The 19,696-nt window shown below is 37.6% G+C and overlaps 1 protein-coding gene across 3 annotated transcripts in view; it reads right to left on the reverse strand.

Moving 5' to 3' along the window:
* RANBP17 (RAN binding protein 17) overlaps nucleotides 1-19,696 on the reverse strand; it is a 164,465-nt gene that overhangs the window by 67,902 nt on the left and 76,867 nt on the right. For all 3 annotated transcript variants that reach the window (XM_041119320.1, XM_029997948.2, XM_041119321.1), the window contains exons 15-16: nucleotides 10,504-10,577; nucleotides 1,202-1,282 (exon numbers count right to left, since the gene is read on the reverse strand). In XM_041119320.1, the coding sequence (XP_040975254.1) occupies nucleotides 1,202-1,282; nucleotides 10,504-10,577 (155 nt within the window). The remainder of the gene's footprint in view (nucleotides 1-1,201; nucleotides 1,283-10,503; nucleotides 10,578-19,696) is intronic.

Here is a 19,696-nt window from a genome sequence, read left to right on the forward strand (position 1 = left end):
GAACCCTACTGAAGCAGTAAGTATTAAAGAGTTCAGAGCTCATTAGTCCCTTCATAAATCTTATTAATGAAATAAAGGTCTCCCCTTCTGTTTTTGTCAAATTCCTTAATAATGTTTCAGTTTCAAGTCCTTTTCAGTCCTATTTCTGTGATGCCAGGAGAACATAAACACATGCATATTTAAAATATCAAGTTAGCTGCTTAATGGTATTTCAAGTAAACATATAGAAGTACACATTGTATGATTTTCATTAAACAAAATTCACTTACGGAATGTGAAAACCCACACTCATCTTTCAACTCAAGGAAATATATTAAAATTCTTCTTATATGATTAGAGTTCTACAGAGAAATAAAATGATACCAACTGTCATATTCCAGGTACCTTCCCCTCTGCTTGTCTAACAATCTCCTCTAGAAAATTACTGAAAAGTTGTTTTTATTTTAAAATAGTGAAGGATTTCAATATTGAATGTTTTCATGAGCCCCGGTGGTTTATTATCTGTCATATACTTTTAAATACTGTGTCACATAAAAACCAGCTACTACTTTTTTTTAAATCTTCTTGCTTGATTGACTGAAAATTCAAAGAGCAAACATTCTTCTGCAACTGACGATAAGCGAGTGAATATTAGAACAAGATACAAAAGGTTTGAAACAGACAGCAAGTTAGCATCCATGATTTGGGTAAGAATTTCACAAAAATACTTGAACCCAGACAAAAATTCACATGCAAAATCAGGCTGTTTTACCAGTAGTAATGACACTGACACAGTGAGGAACTTAGAATCAGGCAAAGACAAAACATGTGAAGAGGCTTGTGTTTAAAAATCTAACTTGTGCTTCCTATCTTGATTGACTCATCCTCAAAGTAGAACCAATCCTGTTCTCAACTGCTAACAGAATCAAGCCTGTTCTCAATGTTGTTGAACTCATCAATAGTATTGACTTCAAGAACATTAGGAATGAGACAGATGACCATAAGCAACTAGTTATATGATTTCTCTTTTGTTGATAAGGAGTAGGTGGAAATAAGCACACCTTTTAAAAACTATACATAGAAAAAGATAAACCAAAATGAATAAATATTAATATCGTAATTGGTTTGAAAATGTGGCATACAAAACATCAAAAGTCTCATATTAATTTTTACCTTATTATTTTCAAATAATATGTTATGCCATATACAATAAAAAGGATATCCAACAGAAAGGTCATTTAGAAACTGAAGTGTTCTTGAAATCACCGGCTCACATCTTCCCCGGTATTTAAGATTTGTAACACTAGAATAAACAAAAGGAAACATGAAGTGAGATTTTATAATACATTTTCCTCTTTTTGAGAAGTGCAGTGCAAAAGCTCAGAGTAGTAGCACATCATACTATGAATGTATTTCTGTGATATGTCTTAGGATTTTCCATTTATGAGACAGGAAATGCTATAAAAATGTGCCATGTCTTTTTCCTGAACAAAGGATTCAAACATTTTTGTAATATTGTAAAAAATACATTCATTTTAAAAAAATCCATCATCTGTCATAATGAAATAAATTATCTGAAGCTTACCTCTACTTATATCTATCTTACTCACTCTTCAACACAGTATCTGGCCACTTAAATTCTGTAGTATTTATCTGCCCAATTCTTCACAAGATAAAAACAAATTGCTATAAATTCCCTAGGAAAATTTCCACAGGAGAAATGTGGCACAGAAAAACTAAGGGCCAATTCACAGAGCTACTGATATACCCAATTCCCAGTGAAACTCTACCTTGCAGTTCTTGTGCTAAACCCTATTTTAACCCTTCCCTACACCAAACACTTAACTAAAGTCAAGATACATAGGGGATACTGCATTTCCCTAATTGAACCCCTCTCAGACATAGGCATTTAGGAGGCACGCTCTGATTAATGAACCAATGCATAAATTGTGATATAAGATAACACTAGACCTATTATCAATCCTTGGGGAACACCACATAAAACAACCTACTATTTTTGACAGCAACTCCTTATAGTTAGCCTTTCAGTGAAATCACGCAGCTAACGCTTGCTCTGCTGCCTTCCACAGGTCAAGCGTGAGACACGGAGCACAGAGCCGGGATGCTCTGCAGCTCCTGCGGTCCCGTCAGCGCAGACACCTGAGCGACTTGGGACGGAATCTGTTGTGTTCACCGACTCGATTTATTAGGAGGTGAAGAGGTGGCATTAGCCTTCAGATGGAAGGGGTAAATTGAAGCCAGTAAAGCGGAGGAACGTAATCTTTTTTCAAACGAGGAGTGGTTACAACAGTAAGTTAAGACTCACTGATCTTGTAGGCTGTCATCTCCCAGCTTTCTTAGGGGAATGTCAGTAGGCCAGTGTCAACAATCTTATTGATGTCTGAATGTCTGATACTTTCTGTTTCTGTTGTAAACTCCAGCCGAGTCCAAGAAGAAATTACCCCCTCCCCCAAGTAGCTCAATGCATTTACCACTTAATTATACACTGACTACTAGTAACTTTTTTCTAGTATTCCTTTGAGAATCCAAGTTAGGTTGACTGGCGTATAACATGTTGCTTCCTCTTAGTTCCCTTTTTTGTAGGCAAGTACTGTGCCCTACTCTTCCAGGACATCCGTCATCACCCTCAATTGCTCAATAAACCCAAAAAAAGTTGAATGCCCCCTTCCTCCAGACAGGGAGATGATGCTGCGTAGAGATTCGCAGCAGAGTTTCTGATACTGGACTCATCTGGAGAAATAAAAACAGGCCATCACAGCCTTTTGAAGCACAGTCCATCCAAATAAAAAGGCAGCACGACTTCCTGGCTCAGAAGCCCTGGCACCTATTTCTGATCGTGATATCAAACTGCTAGGGTGTCTCTCAAACTGCCAGGTGACCAAGAATAAGTCATTTCAGATTTGCATGCCTCAGTTTCCTTGTCTGTAGAATATGCTTAATGATTCTGACTTTAAGCTGTAAGATCTATTGATGAAAGACCATGATGTAAGAAGTATAATCAGTACCAGCTATTTATACCGGGCTGCAGTAGGATTTAAATTTTGGGAATATAGAACCTGAAGAAGAGATGTTAAATGCCTTAAAATCAGCATTGATTATTGCTTTTACATATTCACAGGCTAAGGAATGTACTACACCACATAAACTACATCTCTTTTTCAGGAAGTTATAAACTCAAGAATGCAGTTTAAAGCATCTAATTGTTTAGTATTATTTGCTCAGGAAAAGGCAAATAACAATGCAATTACCAAAGCAGTATTCTTCAATTTAGATTTACAAACAAACATTGATTTATTTTATAAAATCTCTATGAAGAGCTACAGAGGTTCAGATTGCCTTAAAGAAATAGCCCATTCTAGCAAGTCCATAATTCACACTTTATCCCTACTACAGGGAGTTCTGGAGATGTTTATAGTTGCACTAAATCCTTAACAAGTATATACCATACAAAGCAATAAAAATGAATTTGGACTACCCAGATTTGACATCAATATCAAAATCATAAAAAGGCTATTTTGCAAAAGAGCAAAATCTTTGTCCTTCAGTAGCCAGATATAAGACATTTAAAGAAAAACAAGAAGTAACAGTGACAGCTTGAAGAGAAAATTAAAACTGTATAAGAAAGGCTCTTCATCCAACATTCAGGGTACTTTGGTACCCTGAATTCATTCTTTCAGTTCATGGTTGTATTTGGATGCTGAAAGATGGAGTAATAATAGAAAAGCTAGAAAGTACTTGTGAGTGAACAGAGGCTGAAAAATTTCAATTATAATCGTAGCAATTCCCATTTCTGTTTCTGCCTTACCAATATCAGGCAAGATGAAAGACACATAAAATGTAGTATTTTAAGAAACATCTACAAAACATTATAAGTATCTGAGAAAATTTTTAAAGATCTAGAGAGGGATCTCATAATACAAAAAGCAGTTTTCCACTATATAAGAAAGAGGAGCCAAGGAATGAAAGAGAAGAAAAATTTACAGCTCTTGGAGAAATCATGGCAAGACAGCACGTAAATCCAAGACCTAGTGTCCTTGCCTCTTTCTCTCTCAGGTGGCTTATTGATTTAAAATATGAACTAAATGAAACAGAGTCAAAGAACCAATCACAAAGTTTCAGATGAGTCACAGAAAATAAGAGCTTCATCAAAAGCTACACCAATGCCAAATTCACCAAAACATCTGTGGTAGATGAGCATTGAACACATTTTAAAGGCAAGTACAAAAAAAGTGGAAATAAAAAAATGGCAGAATATTTCGAATTTTGGTAACAACACCAGTAACAAAATACTGAACTACACACACACACAAAACCAAAAGAGCAACACTAACACTGATCCATGCCCAAAAGCTGAGAATTTGAAAAATTTAAATGAAACAGCATTAAGAATCCAGTACGCTTTGAAATATTTGCTTTTAGTTTGCCTTTAGTAAGAACACAAGAATAAAACCTTAGCCTCTAAAAGCTGCACCAAAGAAGCTTCCCAGCTTTCCAACCTCCAAACCCTCCAGCTTGCTATGAGACTGTCTGTCACCACAACTGCTTACTAATGCACTTCCATCAGCACACCAGACATCTCCTCCCTTAATACAGTGACTGAAAAGTATTATTTCAAGAGGCTGTGTATTTTTAACCTAAAATCTAGAAGGAGAAGATAAATAATGATTATATACTCCCGTTTACAGTCCTCTGGGAAAAGGGTTACCATATCATCCACAGAAGGATCAAAATTCTTTGCACGTTCCAAGTCAATATGATATTTGGCCAGGGAAAGAATCAAGGTAAAGATATCTACTTCCAGCCTCTTCAATCCATTCCATGACTTCCCCCACCCCCAACCTATTCTACTGTCCTTAATTTCCTGTCCTGTCCAGTTTATGATTTGGAGAAACACCTCTTCAGACACATGGACTGTATCACACCGCTCTTAAAAGTTCCGTGTGCTGCACAGCAAAGGACAACCCTTCGTACAAGACGTAGCAGTCTGCATGGCAGCAGTGGATGGGAAATGATCCTACTGGAGCGTAGGAGTGGAACGCCCAGATTACAAGAGAGAACTGAAAAACTTGCAGTGCAATTTAAAAAAGAATTTTAGAGGAGGAGACAGAATCAGGGATGCAAGGTAGAAAAGCAAAAGCAAAGCACAGTCAGCACAGGAAAGGGAGTGCTGAAGAGTGAGTGTACACTGTACAAAGAGAGAAAATCCGTTTGGTCACACGGACGGTGGGTACCTTCTCCATTTATCATTGCATGGCAAGGTGCTCAAATATTGCTTACAGGCCATTTGTAAGTGCCCAAAGAATTCATCCATCCTCTTTCCAGGAGACCTCGAACCCCTTCTCTGAAATGTAACAGGCAGGTTCATTATCACAATAAAGCTGAGGAATCCTAGGAATGCTACGCTACCTGCACACACGTAGGTTACTGTACCACACATGCACAGGAGGTTTGGAAATACGACAAAGAAGCAGTTGCAAAAGATAAGTTGCTACCAGCCGGAAGAGATGACAACTGCTGTAAATCAGCAAGTTTGGGTGTGGGGGTTTTTTTACTGTTGTTGTTTGGTTTTTTATTTGTTTTTTTTCCTTGTTGTTTTTAAATAATTAAAGCAGAGAGTAAAAATCTTTTAAGCTTACATAAGTATGACATGAATTGGAAGGCCTGAACCATGTAAATTTAGGAACAGTCTTGGTCTCAAGTTAAAGATATTACAAATATACTTGCATTATAATAATCATAAAGGTAAAAAAACCCCACACATTTTAAACAAAACTTTTCAAGTTGCTTAAGGTGTGTGCTATCCAATTCCCATAACAGTCCAAGAAAAATGGGCATCCAAATCCCCTAAAAAGACTTTGAATACTCTCTTCCTTATGTGGTACTTAAGTTTCAGTAATAACGAAGATAGCAATTTGTTGGCAAGAAAGCTCTGTACAGTCATGTTTTAATTATTTCTTGTAGATTATCATCATTTACAATGAAAGCTCTCTGTGGCTCAATGACAGTGATTGGATATATACTTTTCATTAGTGCTGGACAAAGGTGAATAGTTAAAAAAAATGCATGTTCTGTCATGAATTAAAGTGTCAAGTTTTAGTTTGCTATGATTAATGGAGTCATATCACTATGAGTGTTCAGAATAACATTCAGAGATCCAGGCTTTTTATAGTTATGTATTACTTAAACATTTTCACATAGAAAATCTCTCTATTTATATGCATGTGTATGTGCATCCACCATAGCGAAATCATTACAGCAGTTAAAAAAAAAAAAAAAAGGGCAAAAAACCATCCAACAGTAATGTTTGGATATGCATCTTTTATTCTTGTTTCAGTTACTTTATCATGACCAAAAATACTAAATATTTGCAAATATTTTGTAAATCCACCTCATGATAAATCACATCCACGTGAATTTGACAGTAATTGAAAGGAACCAGAGGAGGCTCACAAAGAGTAAGCGAAGAAAAGGAAAGGTGCTTGCAGCCAAAATAAATATGAAATACTTTCCACCAAATGCCCAGGACAGGCTCAAGGAGCAGATGGACCTAAAACTACTCCAGTCTAAATATTTACTTGCTTCTTACCTATACAGGGAAGGATCAAGGCAGGTAGGCAGCTACTGCTCAAAGGGATGACCAGTGGAAGGAGAGGACTACTACTGGTTTTGGGTACAGCGTCTCACTCCTTGCCTTAAGAGTCCTGGCCTCGATCCACTTCAAGTAGGCCAAGAGGCATAAGAACATGTGATGCGGCTGTTTGGGGAGGAATTAGGAGCAACAAGGATAGAGAACTCCATAGAGACGGAGGATTAGTCTGTGCCTTTGAAAACCAGTACCTCAGGGCAATAGGCTAAGTAGAAGAAAGTCTAAGGAGACAGGCTGGCACCTTAAGTCATAGTCCTTCTCCAGAGTCTTGTCATCCACTGCAACCCTACTAGCTCCTTCCAAATCCCATTGCTCCCTCTCGCCTGTCCTCACCCTCACATAACTCCTCCCAGCTTATCGCTCCATGAGCCTACTCTACTGTTGCTACGATGCTGAACACAGCCGAGAAGACTTAAGATGCCGTGCATAACAGAAAAATTTAGTTTGAGATTAGGTGTTTCTTCAGTTGGCCCCTCCCCTTCCATACATACATCCTATAAGGTGATGGTCAAAGCAAGCAAAGACAGTGGATGCTAAGAGAACCATCCTATAAAATTTCTGGTAAGACTGTGATGAAAATACAGCCATTAATGAATATTCTGACTACATAAAACTCTGTCCCTTCAGAAATGGTTTAACAGGAATTCAGTAAAAGGCACATTCATTAACTTCCAATGGGAAGGTGATAAAAGGTCTAGGATCTGATGTGGCAGTAGTACTCTGAACAACAGTCAGAAGGTCTGAAGGACACCTATTACACTGACAAATCTCATAATACTTCTGTATGTTGAAGAATATTTCACACAGCCTTTAGTCCATAAACTGAACAGTGGCTACTACAGCTACTAGAAGCTGACACAAGTATTTCAGATTGTTTTCTGTTAATGAAAGAACTCACTGAGTTTCATCACCAATCCTCCGCTGCAAACCTGCTACTAATGAATTCAAAAGAACAGATTAAAGCTACATACATGAAAGTGAACTACTGGAAACAGAGAGATCTGGGGAAAGACAGCTCAACAGAAAATGTGTTCAAAATCTCAAGAAATCAAAGCAAAATGCCATTTATCCACCTAAATGTTACTGAGCTTATATTGGACTTCACGAAAGTAGAAACTCCATGTGTCAACCAGTAAGTTATCACAACAAGAGGTTAAGTCTCTAACAGCAGAACAGAAAAATAATTAATATGTCCTGGTAGACTACAACTTGTTTGACTACCATAAATTCAATTGCTGTGTTTACTCCTCATGCCAAGTACAAAATGCTTCCTGCATGCATCCTTCATTGGATTCTTTAATGGTAAAGTGGAAGGAAATAACCTGACATTGTCTTTTGATCATCCCACAGTGCTAATGGCAGATTACAATAAGGTACTTTCTCCAACACTTTCCGATTTGAAAGACTGGTTGCCATTAACCAGGCAACAACATTCTTTCAAGTGTAACTCCTCTATTTCACATAATGATTGGCATTAACAAAACAGAAACTATACAGTCTCAAACGTTGCGCAGTTACTATACAAGAATACCACCACATCAACAAGAAAATGCACACTAAGAATTCCCTAGTGTTTCCTTTTAACCTGATGTTAACAAATAACATATTACAAATTTCAGCTACTTAAAGAAAAAAATGGATCTGTAGGGTAAGACAGAACAGTAGACTAGTGGCTTTCTAAAATAACAGTGTGATTAAAAATACTGACTACATCCACAACAAAAAAAGGTGAATGGTGTCACAGTCATATATCCTGCTCACTGATGTTACAAATGTGCTAAGATTATTCTCAGTAACAGAGCACCAGAAATGCTGCCAGACTGGATTGTCCCATCAGACCATAGTTTTTGGATTCTATATCAGTATGTTATGGTTTCACACCCAGATTTTCCAACCGGCATGCTATCACTGGGGAGAAGCTCGTTTATTTTAATTGACACAAACATGAATGTGTTTATACAGCGGTTTCACAGCTAACTCTTAAAGCTACTGACTGAATTGTCCATTTCAAGCTGTAACATCCATTCTGTAAAATGAAATTGATCTTCAATCTAATCAAGGAACAATTCATGTTTTTAGGAAAATACAGTAAGCCATGAGGAAAGAGAAAATAAAAATACAGAGTGTGTAATCTAAAAAGCAGCACTGATTTTTGCTTTTTATGTACTTAGTTTTCTTTTAAAATCTTCCATGTAACATTAAAACCCTGACTACGTTTTTTTTCTTAATTTACAATACTTGTGCAAATACAGCCCTATCCAATCTAAACACGCGTAGTACTTATCATACAACTTGTTAAATGATATGTTATTTCCTCAACTGGCACAGGCAACAGAGATTTCCTCTCAACGGCAGCAACAAGTAGAAAAAGAGAAGCAAACTGATGCATCTGGTCTCCAAAAAACACTCCTCTTTACCCCCTTTTTCCTCAGTTGTTCAAGTTTCACTGTAGTTTGAAACAACAAAATGAAGCCTAGCCATCTAGTACCATGACACGGACTGCTTCCAGAAACTGTACAATAGGTATCCATCAATATTTTTCCATTCACCACCCTCCATTTACCTGCCTTCAAAGCATACTCCAGATAAATATCAAGGTTTGATGGGTACTATTGTTGTCCTAAGGCAAGATATAATACTCAGCTTCTGGTTTCGAGGAAACAAAGCATTTATGCCCTTGTTTTCCACAGAAAAGTTAAGTCATATTAGAAAATGACCTTGTCTTAATTGCTACTATTTCTCAAGGTTGGTAGTCACGGTAGCAAAGGACAAGTCATGTTTCATACTGTCCAAACAGGCAACACCAGTAGAGATGTTTCTCTTGTAGGTCAAAGTCTGCTGAAAGTATTTAAAGGTCTTGTAAGTCAGATTTAGAGGACATGAAGTAAATGACAGGGTGAAGCATCTTCCTCACTGCAGAATAAAGAGGTAAGGTACGTGTTTCTCTTTCTCCAGGCATGCACGGAACTCACTGTCTCCTGGGGACTCCCAGATTTTTTTAGTGGATATTCACAATTTTTCAGAGGGACCATTTTGTTTTGCTTCAAGAGCAAAACTGATTTTAGATGAAACTCTTTTTGAGTCAGGAGAAACTATCAAATCTCATGAAGGACATAAGTAATAAAAGACAAAATCTGGTAGTTTTGCTGGCACCCAAGGAAAGCAGCTGCAACAGAGGCATGAGAAAAAGGCAGCTTCTCCAGAGTAATTTTCTAGGATTATTCTGAAGAGAAAGTATTGCAACACTCATCTGCCAGAATAACACACCATCTTATTCTGCCAAATGCCAGCGATGAGAAGACAGCTGATAATAACGACCCTTGTCTCCTTCAGTATGAGGCCTTAAAATCCTCCTCTGTGAATCTGTATTTTTCAGAGAGCAAATTTTGCCAGATCTTGCCAAAAAGCAATCCAAAAGACCCTCCCCAAAAGAAAGAAAGATTAGTTGAACTTGGTCAGTTCCCCGCTGTAAATTACCATGAAGCTTTACAGGCAATTCCACTGACACCTGAGAGTGCCGGAGTGAGAAGTGGGGAGGGATGGGGACTGCTTATGCCAGGCTGTCACTGAACAACAGTCTATGAAATCTCAGCTCTATTCTCCCATAAACCCATTTTGAGAAGGGATGCAGGCACTGTGGAGGATATATCTAGCTGTAAGTGTTTATTTAGGGGCCTGCAGTAACTTCAGAAAATAAGATATGGGTGCTTCTGAACGGTTATCCCTTACTTCAAATATTTAAAAATTATGGAAAACATTTTTCTAGCAAAGAGCAAACTTAACAACAAAATACAATTTGGATTTTATGTAAACATTAAACAAAATACATACAGAATAGAACCCAAGCACAAACTCACATTTTTGTCATAAATGTTTCCAGAACATGGTTATCGTCTGTTATTCCTAAGACTTCTGACATTCGGGCATACACCTGGAAATAAACATTTCAACAGTAACATATTATAGACATTCACAAGTACCAACATTTTCAGTTACTAAAACTTTCCCTATTTTGATTTTGCATGACAAAAATACAGGCACAAATGCCTGTCCGTCCAACCTAGCTGAAGCATTTGTAAGATATAAGTGTAAGGCTTACACTCTCCAATGGCGTTCTGTGAATTTGGGACCGATAGGCTTTTACTTGTCCTTGCATACATTTCTTCCAACAAAGGAGATGCAAATTTTCCACATTAAACTCATTTTGTTGTTCACAGAACAATACAGTCTCTATTTAAAAAACCTGTTTTATTATAAAAAACTGCAAAGGGATGGAGAAACAGTCTTCTCTTGGTCTCTGTCCTCAGTGGGATGTGATTCAACACTGTCCTTTAGCTTGCGTTTGAAAGTTCTTGCGCTGCCAGTCATAAAATCTGGTAAATTAGGTACTCTTCAGACATTCGGTTTTGTGTTCTTGAAGGGAGAACAAAGGCTTTGGCAGCCAAGTAACTTGTAGTTGTATACCTTTCCCCTTTAATTCCGACCCAAGACATGTATTACCAGCCAAGTTTTCCCAGCACCCTACCTATCAGATCAAACTGCTGTGTGACGCAATAACAAATGCACAGGACACATCAAGTATATTTTTTTTCCTTAGTGTGTAATCTTCATAAAATTTTCTGGTCGTTTTAGTAGCCTAACATTTAGTTCTGATAAAAACATTTAGTTGGGTTAAATCAACTTCAGAAACAGAAGGGAGACACGTACTGCAAAATTTCTTTTACAATTCTCTGCCAACTCGCTTTACCCTGAGCTCAAGTAACTGCTCTTTGCTTATGACTGGGCTAAACACAGATCTACGAGTCAGTACGTTTCATTTCAGTCATTTTAACCTTTTGTGACACTAACCCAAATATTACGGGTTATATGTAATTCTTCCATATGATGTGATCGAGTCAAGTATCACTAAGGTCTGAAATTGGAGCACCAAGCACAGCACATGCAGCCTCAGTTACCCAGCGGTGAAAGCCTGGTGCCATCTAGCTGTCAATTTTGTTCGCTGACATTACATATTCCACACAAATACCAATGAACTTTAGCTATCTCAGTACTTCTGTTACTGTACCTAAACTTGCTTGTACCAACTTCCTTCCTGCTACTGATGTAATCCCATGACTTTGCTTAAGAACCAAACCAGCAGTATTCTACCTCTGAGAAAGTCAATAATAATACAACAAGTAATAAATAAGACAATAAAAATTGTATTTTCATGTCCCAAAGACTTTTGTTTTAAATCCGAGCACAATAAAGGCATGAATAAATAAACTTGCAGCTCTAACCAGAAATTGCACCAAGATCAAGGATAACTTAACTTGTAAACTAACTTATCCTTTTATAATTGTATGAATGTCATTTATTGTGACAAAAATCAGTAGTGAAAGGACAATCAAAATATAAAAAAATATACAATACAATCCTTCAAAGGTTGCAAAATATTATGTTCACACTGTAAATGTGAAGTTATTTATAGTAATTAAACATAGCAACGATAATATATTCAAATATAAAAATACCTTCTAATTAAAAAAACCCACCTCTCTAAATAGTGCACTGCTGAGATGCCATAGCAGCTGCAATTTTAGCAAAGTTTAAGAGTTTCTGTATTTGATATGAGGAAAAGAGAAAAAGGGATAGTGAGGAATGTAAACATATCAGTAAACACACACGTATGTTAAAAGCTTTCCTTTCTGCCACGGGAAACCAGTGGGAGAAAGGGAGAGCGAGGGAGCACATGTCTAGTAGCATTGTGCTCTGTTGTCACACTAGGCTCTCCCCACATCAGAGTTTAACAAATAAAATACTAAAACAGCAGTCAGTGTTGACAAAGAGCAGTGCTTTAATCCACAATTATCCTTGTAACTCTTACTACTCCTTTTATCATCCATTAGCTTTGATTCCCATTATCCCATCAAGAACTGTGTCAACGCTTTTGTCCCTGGGGATTTCCCACAACTACTAGGATCTGACAGCCAAGCTTGAGTGCTAAGCAGGATCATTACCTCTTAAATCCACTTATCTGATCCACTGAATAGTAAATTGAAAAGCTCATTAACAGCAACAATCTGATTTGTTTTCACATGTGACAGGGTCATTTCAAGTCAGCATGAATACAGTGCTTGTAATAAAAACTACTACCCGCTCCCTAATGTGACAAATTGTAAGCTAAAATAAATGTGATATTTTAAACACCTTCTTCAAAATCATGTTCAAAACCAACACACACTCTTAGCATGTAAAAATAGAAAAGCAAACAACCCTCAACCACAACAATGAAACGCCCTTAGACTTTTAAGCACTATAAAAAATTAATGATAAAGCATTTTGGACATATAATAATAAAACACACTTCAACAACAAAGACTGCGCTACATATTCAAAAGGCGGAGAAAACCACTGTTGAAAGGGGTCATAAAAGGATGTGGAATCACACGTGGAAGCGGTCTCGTCCTCAGCTTGGTTCCCAACACGGAGCCATAGAGGCAAAGGCAGCACAGGGCCTTGGGGGGCCCGGGGGACCTCACAGCCACCCACCCACTGGGTCTCCTCCCTTTCACACCTCCCCCTTCTTCTTCCAGCAAGGGAAAAAACACGGCTGATGTTCTTACTTCCCTCCAGACACTCCAAGTAAGGAGCAGGATAATTGACTGTCAGTAGGAAACCACCAGTTGAGGACTTCTGGAAAACCTTTACACGATCATTCCCAAATCCTTACAACTGCAGGATTTGTAACTTCCAAAACAAACCCTGCATCAACGCATGGCACTACGCTATCATCCCATGATATCCCCAAAAATGTCAGCTTAACAGTAAAACATCCCACCGTCACCATCTCTTACAGCAGTTATGAACGTAAGCGAAAAATCTGCAGAAGTGATAACACTCGGCTACAATGTTCGATGACCTTCGCAGGTACAAGCACATGCTCGAGGTCCTTAAAGCTAGCTCAGGCTGACACCACCATTGCCACCAATACCCAGGTGGCATTGCGATATTCAAAGGTGACAGCAATGGTCATGACAGTGAAGAGAAAGAAGAGATCAGCAAAACACCTTCAATAATAATCAGTAACAATTTCAAACATATTAAAGCAAGCGTGAAGGCAAGAGACCCAGGAATCCCTCTTTTTTCCCCTGTTTTTACCATTATAACCACCTCAGCGGAATCAGGACGTTTAAGGAAGACAGCAGGTTCACAAGCTGGGGTGCCAGGGAATTTTTTACGATCTAGCAGATTTATCAGTGGTTCCAATTACATCATTGTATACTTCCCAACTACTTGAACTGTACCTGCTGCGTTTCAAAAGGATGAGAAAATAAAATTGTGGAAGCAACGTTTATAAAGCAAAGCACTTGTATGTAAACACAGTCCAAGAAAACGGAGACACAATGCAGTAATCACTCTAAAACTTTATCTCCCTGTCTTTTCTACCCTTTGGCCCTAGATATGCTTAACTTTTCTTTGTCTTTTGAGGTCTTCTGGTTTTGGTACTATCGTTATAACTCTGAAGAAGCTAATTATGTCAATTCTTAAATGTGAAGCAGATTACAGAACTGGGAAGCTCAGAATATGAGTTCCTAAAGGTTGTATGGCTATATAATGACAGTCACAGAAATTCAATAACAGCACTGTATGGAATGTACTCAAACGCACCCCATGAAACAAATTAGAACAGAGCAATGAATCTCTCACACTGTGCAAATAAGAAAACACAAGAAAATGTTGGTTTCTATACGTTTCATAAGGGCTATTATAATGAATTAAGATTTTGGATAATGAATCTTCAGAAAATTACAGTAAAGTTATTACCCGTAGGCACAGCATAAATGCTTAAGATATTATAACTTCCTTGAAGCTCTCCAGGCCTTGCAGCAGAGAACTATCACTGCAACATTAAAGTATTTTGTCATGAACATTGAGGGCAAAACCAGACCTTACCCGTATTTACCCCAACCTGACCGGAGCTGAGCGGGGACAGCCTGGAGCAGCTGGGCTGGAGCACAGGCGGCAGGTCGAGGAGAGCATCTCCGTCCCCACGCTCCGCCTGGGAATTCACGCAGCGCAGGGGCAACTGCAGCACATTCCTGAAGCTGCCGTCCTGCCTCTGACTAATAGCCCTGTGCGTCACCCACTAAAACGCCATAGTCATCACAAGTTTCTTTCTCCGTGTCGAACGCCACAACGCATTTAGTAATTTCCGCTGCTTTTTAAAATCACACTCAGGTATTTTGAATTTTCAGCACTTAAAAGCTCCATTACAACGCAGCAGAAACCTAGCTTCCAAATCCCACAGACAACTTCTGAAAACCTGAACTGAATCTCCTAATTAGCGTATCAGGGTGCCACATCATTCATCTTTACCTCCTGACCAAACTAAGGGCTTAAAAAGCCTTGGCTTTTCTATCCTGTCCATAAAAGAGGAAAACTTTGGTCACCCCCACTCCTGACCAGCTGTCTTAAAAAGGGGAAGAACTCAAAACACCCATAACTCTGAGCCTAAACCAAGAAAATGGGCTAGTCTGTCGTTTTATAGTTAGCTCCCTAAATGAAAAAAACCTCCAAAACAGGCCATAAGAAATTGCCTCAGTTTCAGACAGGATTTCTGAAAATTAAGGTGGACTTTGCGCTGCACAAAAAGTAGGCTGCTCTCCCATTCACTGCTACGTGTATTTGTAAGCAACTAGAGGAACTATGTCAATTATATAAATGATATACTACCTACTGTCTTACCTATAAACCTAGCTTAATTAAAATATTGCATAAAGTTATCCTCAATTTTAAGAGGCCTACTATAAAACAACATTTAAAAATTGGGGTATTGTTATTACAACAAAGTGTTATGTTGTAGGGGAAAGGGTAAATCTGTTGTGTGGCTCAGTCGCTGTTATGGATGTTATTTCCCTCCTCGGCTGTTGAAATACTCTGTCATCACAAGTTCAGATAGTAAGAGGTATTAACAGTTCCCGCAAAGGCTGTTTTCCAGGCCCTCTTCCCCAGTCCCTTCCCTGTGAGCTCAACGGAGCAAGAGAATCCACAGGAGTCCGGGGTGCGGGAGTGATTAACTCCCCACCTCCTGCTCTGGGAAGTGCCCATGAGATGTCAGCAATAAACCTTTTCTTAAATGGAAACTGATCTCTATTTCAATGACTTTCTCTCAGCTTTTATTTACTTATTTATTTCTTCCTTTCTTAATTCCCGTTTTCTGAAAATCTTGAAAGAAAGATTTACAATTCTGCTGAACTTACTATGGGAGACCTACTATGAACTAACTGCTGTTATTACTGATGCGGCATGAGAAGCATTCTCTGGGAAAAAAAAAAAGAAAAAAAAAAAGAAATTGGTTTATCTGCTAGGTCTTCAGTTATCCAATTGTTAAAAAGGTGCTTAGCTTTAAAAGTCTTGTTTAGACTTTCATTTTTGTAAACACCATTAGAGATTTTTAATTCCACTGCCTCTTTTGTTCCCCTCCAGGGCTTAAAGTACAAATACTATAGTGAAAACTGAGAAATACTATTAACAGCTATTACTTTTTGAACATCATCTGGAAGATCTTTAGTTTTCAAAGCACAGTTCTGGGCTGCACTTTCCATTAGAGCTATACACTGCACTGCAGAGATTCAAGCCATATATGCAGTCAGGTATTTGCTTAACAAGAAGCCAAAATGCTGTTTTAAAATCCTCTAATGATTGAAATGAACCAATACTGTACAGCTTGCAAGAATAGATTTGTGCCAGTCAGAAACTCCAAAAGATAAAGTATTATAGGTACTTCAGTAGCAGTAATTGACACTCTTACTTGCCCCTGTAACTATTAAAAGTGTCCAGCTGAATTTTATTCAGTGCTTAATTGCATCTAAATGAGAGGCCCACTCAGCATGCTTATGTGCAATAAACCTCAATGCTAAATCATCAACATTAGCTTGGCGCTTAAAAACAAGTAATAAAAATCATAGCTACTTATTATAGTTCTAAAATTTCTATATCCAAAACTATTTCATTGTACTGACTAAGATAGCTGCAGGTGTTCCGCATCTCTCAGGATCAAGCCTTAAGCACACAAAATTTAGCGGTATCACGTATTTTAAAAAGGTTCTGCACCAGGGTTGTACAGGAGAGTGCTTTTGCACATTTATCCCACGGCATAAGGAGAGGTGTTACAGCCACCACAGCTAATACTAGCAATTTGAACAACCCTCTTTGGCAAGCCAGAAATAAGATAATTGTTCAACATAGGCTGGCTCTTCTGAAATACTGGAAGCATTGCCTGTAATTATAGACATCTGTCATTGCTAGCCACTCAGTAGTAACCCTGACATCAATATACAACTATAACACTAAACTGCCTGCAGGCACAGCAATGGAAGCCAGATACGAGAGGCGGGCAATCATCTGCCTCATCCAAACTATCTGTCAAAGGTTCCTAACCACAAATAGCTCTTACGTTTTGTATCCTTAGGATAATATGTTGATTTATTTTAGATCCTCTAATATTTACAGTCTAGGCCATCTACTAAAATAAAGAAACAAACCTTATGGCTAATGGAGGCAGTTACCGTTCAAAATCATCACGGAAGGTCATAGCTCACCACTCCAATGTTAAACACTGATGGCTGTTTTGAACACGCACCTGCGTATAAACTTGCCCTCCTCCCTTCTCCAAAATCATACATGCTCATTTCCAGCTACAAGGTACAGTGACGGCTAGTCTCTCATCAGCCAACATTTGATCAACCAACCCGAAGAAATACTTGCATTTTGAACCTCGAGAATATCTGTGCAAAAACGTGCCCAGTAAGTTCCAGTATCCTGGAGTTCACTGTGTCGGTACAGAAACGAGAAGCACTCTGCAGAATTAATCTTCAACATACAATTTCAAAAAAGAAATTGCATTAATGATATAAAGTACAGTTACAGATTAAATACTCCACCAGTTCTTAGCAGGAAGCTGATGTGTACTCCTAACCAAGGAATAAAGTTTCTTGAAATTTACAGATAAACGTGGATAATTTCTTTTTAATTCTAAGGTGAAGATCATGCTGAAACCCTCAGTCTCTATTTTTTTGTCTTCATTTGAAAATCAATCTCAGAAAGGGGCAAAAAAGATTGTAGGTTTAAACTAATTAGGAATTAACATCCTTACAATTATCATAATTTGTTATTAACAAAACTGAGATTTCTTAGTATAATTCACAACAGCCTCTGCTGAAGAGAAACTATTAATTACTAGACAGACAGTTAGCTTACAAGCGAGCTGCATTTTAAAAACCTCCTTTAAAATACAATTGCTAAATGCCTTACAGTGCTGTAATGTGAGACAGGTTCAAATCTTATTACTTCACTGAAATTAAAACCTAAGTTTTAATACTGTTCAAGTCGAACAATGATTCCACACTTTATTGCTTTTGAAATCCCTTGATGATCATAGGAAAAAATGCCCTCGAGAAAAAGAGACTCTGTTTTCGATAAACAGAAAATACAGTTTGCACTCTTAGCCTCTTTGTCATCACAAAAAAAGGATTTAATGCCAATTCTTTAAAAAAAGACTTTTTTCACAAAATGTGCACCTTGTGTGCCATTTGTAAAATCAGCTCACTTTCTTTTATTTATTACTGCAGCGCGGCAAGGCAATAAAGCAGCTACTGATAGCTAATAAATTACATGCCTTTTAAAACAATTCTCCAGCTACAAAAACTTGTAACTACAAAGGCTTACATTTACATGGTACATCGTGTGAAATGTCTATATTTATGTTCTATTTAACCACATAAATAAAATCTGACCCCTTATTAAACAGCCCAGTATGAAACAGAGGCTACACATGAGATTAAACAAAGGGTAACTTTTTAAGGCTTTTCTACAGATTTACATAAATAAACATACAATGTAACAAAAAAACCCTGGCCTAAGCAGTTCAGGTGCAAAGTATTTTTAAAATAAAACACATTTTTAAGTATGCCCTTCAAGCTACCTTCAGGAAAAAAGTGACCACCAATTTTTCAATTATTGCATGACAACAATGATTTACTCCTGAATCTAAAAATTACATAAGGTTTTCAATAATAATTGCAACATATTACTGTAATATAGAACAGTAATTCTCCATCACATACCATGAAAACCAGGATTTGTATCTTTAATTAAACTAAATATCAGAGCTTTAGGAAAGCATTTTTTGGTTAAAACAGATTTAAAACAAATATAAGCCTGCAGTCTTATTTCATCATGTATCTCTCTTCAAGAAATGCTTTAAATCTATACATATCTATTAAACTCATTGAACTGCTCTTAAGTAATTTTTCTTTATGGCTGGCCTAGCAATTATAGCTAACCGGTACAGAATGCTGAGGTGCATTGTCTCTTACTTTTGTACTGCATTATTTTTAGGCTGATGTGCTAAACTATTCTCATACACTTGTTCCTTACAATTTCACTGTCTCATAAATCATTAAACTAAGCATTACATTCTTTTTAATTGTCTCTATATCATCATGCATCTAAATTTAAGGTGTGTAGTTCTAATATTAATTTCCTCCACTCACAGTTATTTTTACAGCATCTGTGGCTTTGGTTTTGGTTTGCTCACACAACTTTTTCTCATTGCTGTAGTTCCAAAATGGCAGTTCTTTAATTGAGCATGAAAACAAACCTTAACTCCCTACTAATAAATAAAAACATTTAAAATATTGCTATTCAATTTTAAGATAACAACCCATGACACATTAGTAAAGACGCTGCATGATTCTGAATTCCTCACCAAGCACACCACCACCACGACTATTAATCATTTAGAATGGAGATGCTGTGGGGCAGATCTTTCAGTCTGACTGAGCATTGCTTGATGCAAAATGAGATGGCAAATAGTTTTCAGACACTTTTCTACTCCCTTAATCCTAGGGCCACTTTCCCCTATGGTAATCAAAGGTTTACTTCAGCAATATATGTTTTCTTCTATTTTGCACGTCATCGGTGCTTAAAATATCAAGACAAAGACATTCATTGTCTAAAGCAGGCAAAAAGGAGGTTTAACAAACCAAGCGGCCAGGACAACAAACA

Source organism: Aquila chrysaetos, chromosome 22, assembly GCF_900496995.4.
Source record: "Aquila chrysaetos chrysaetos chromosome 22, bAquChr1.4, whole genome shotgun sequence".
Taxonomy (NCBI): domain Eukaryota; kingdom Metazoa; phylum Chordata; class Aves; order Accipitriformes; family Accipitridae; genus Aquila; species Aquila chrysaetos.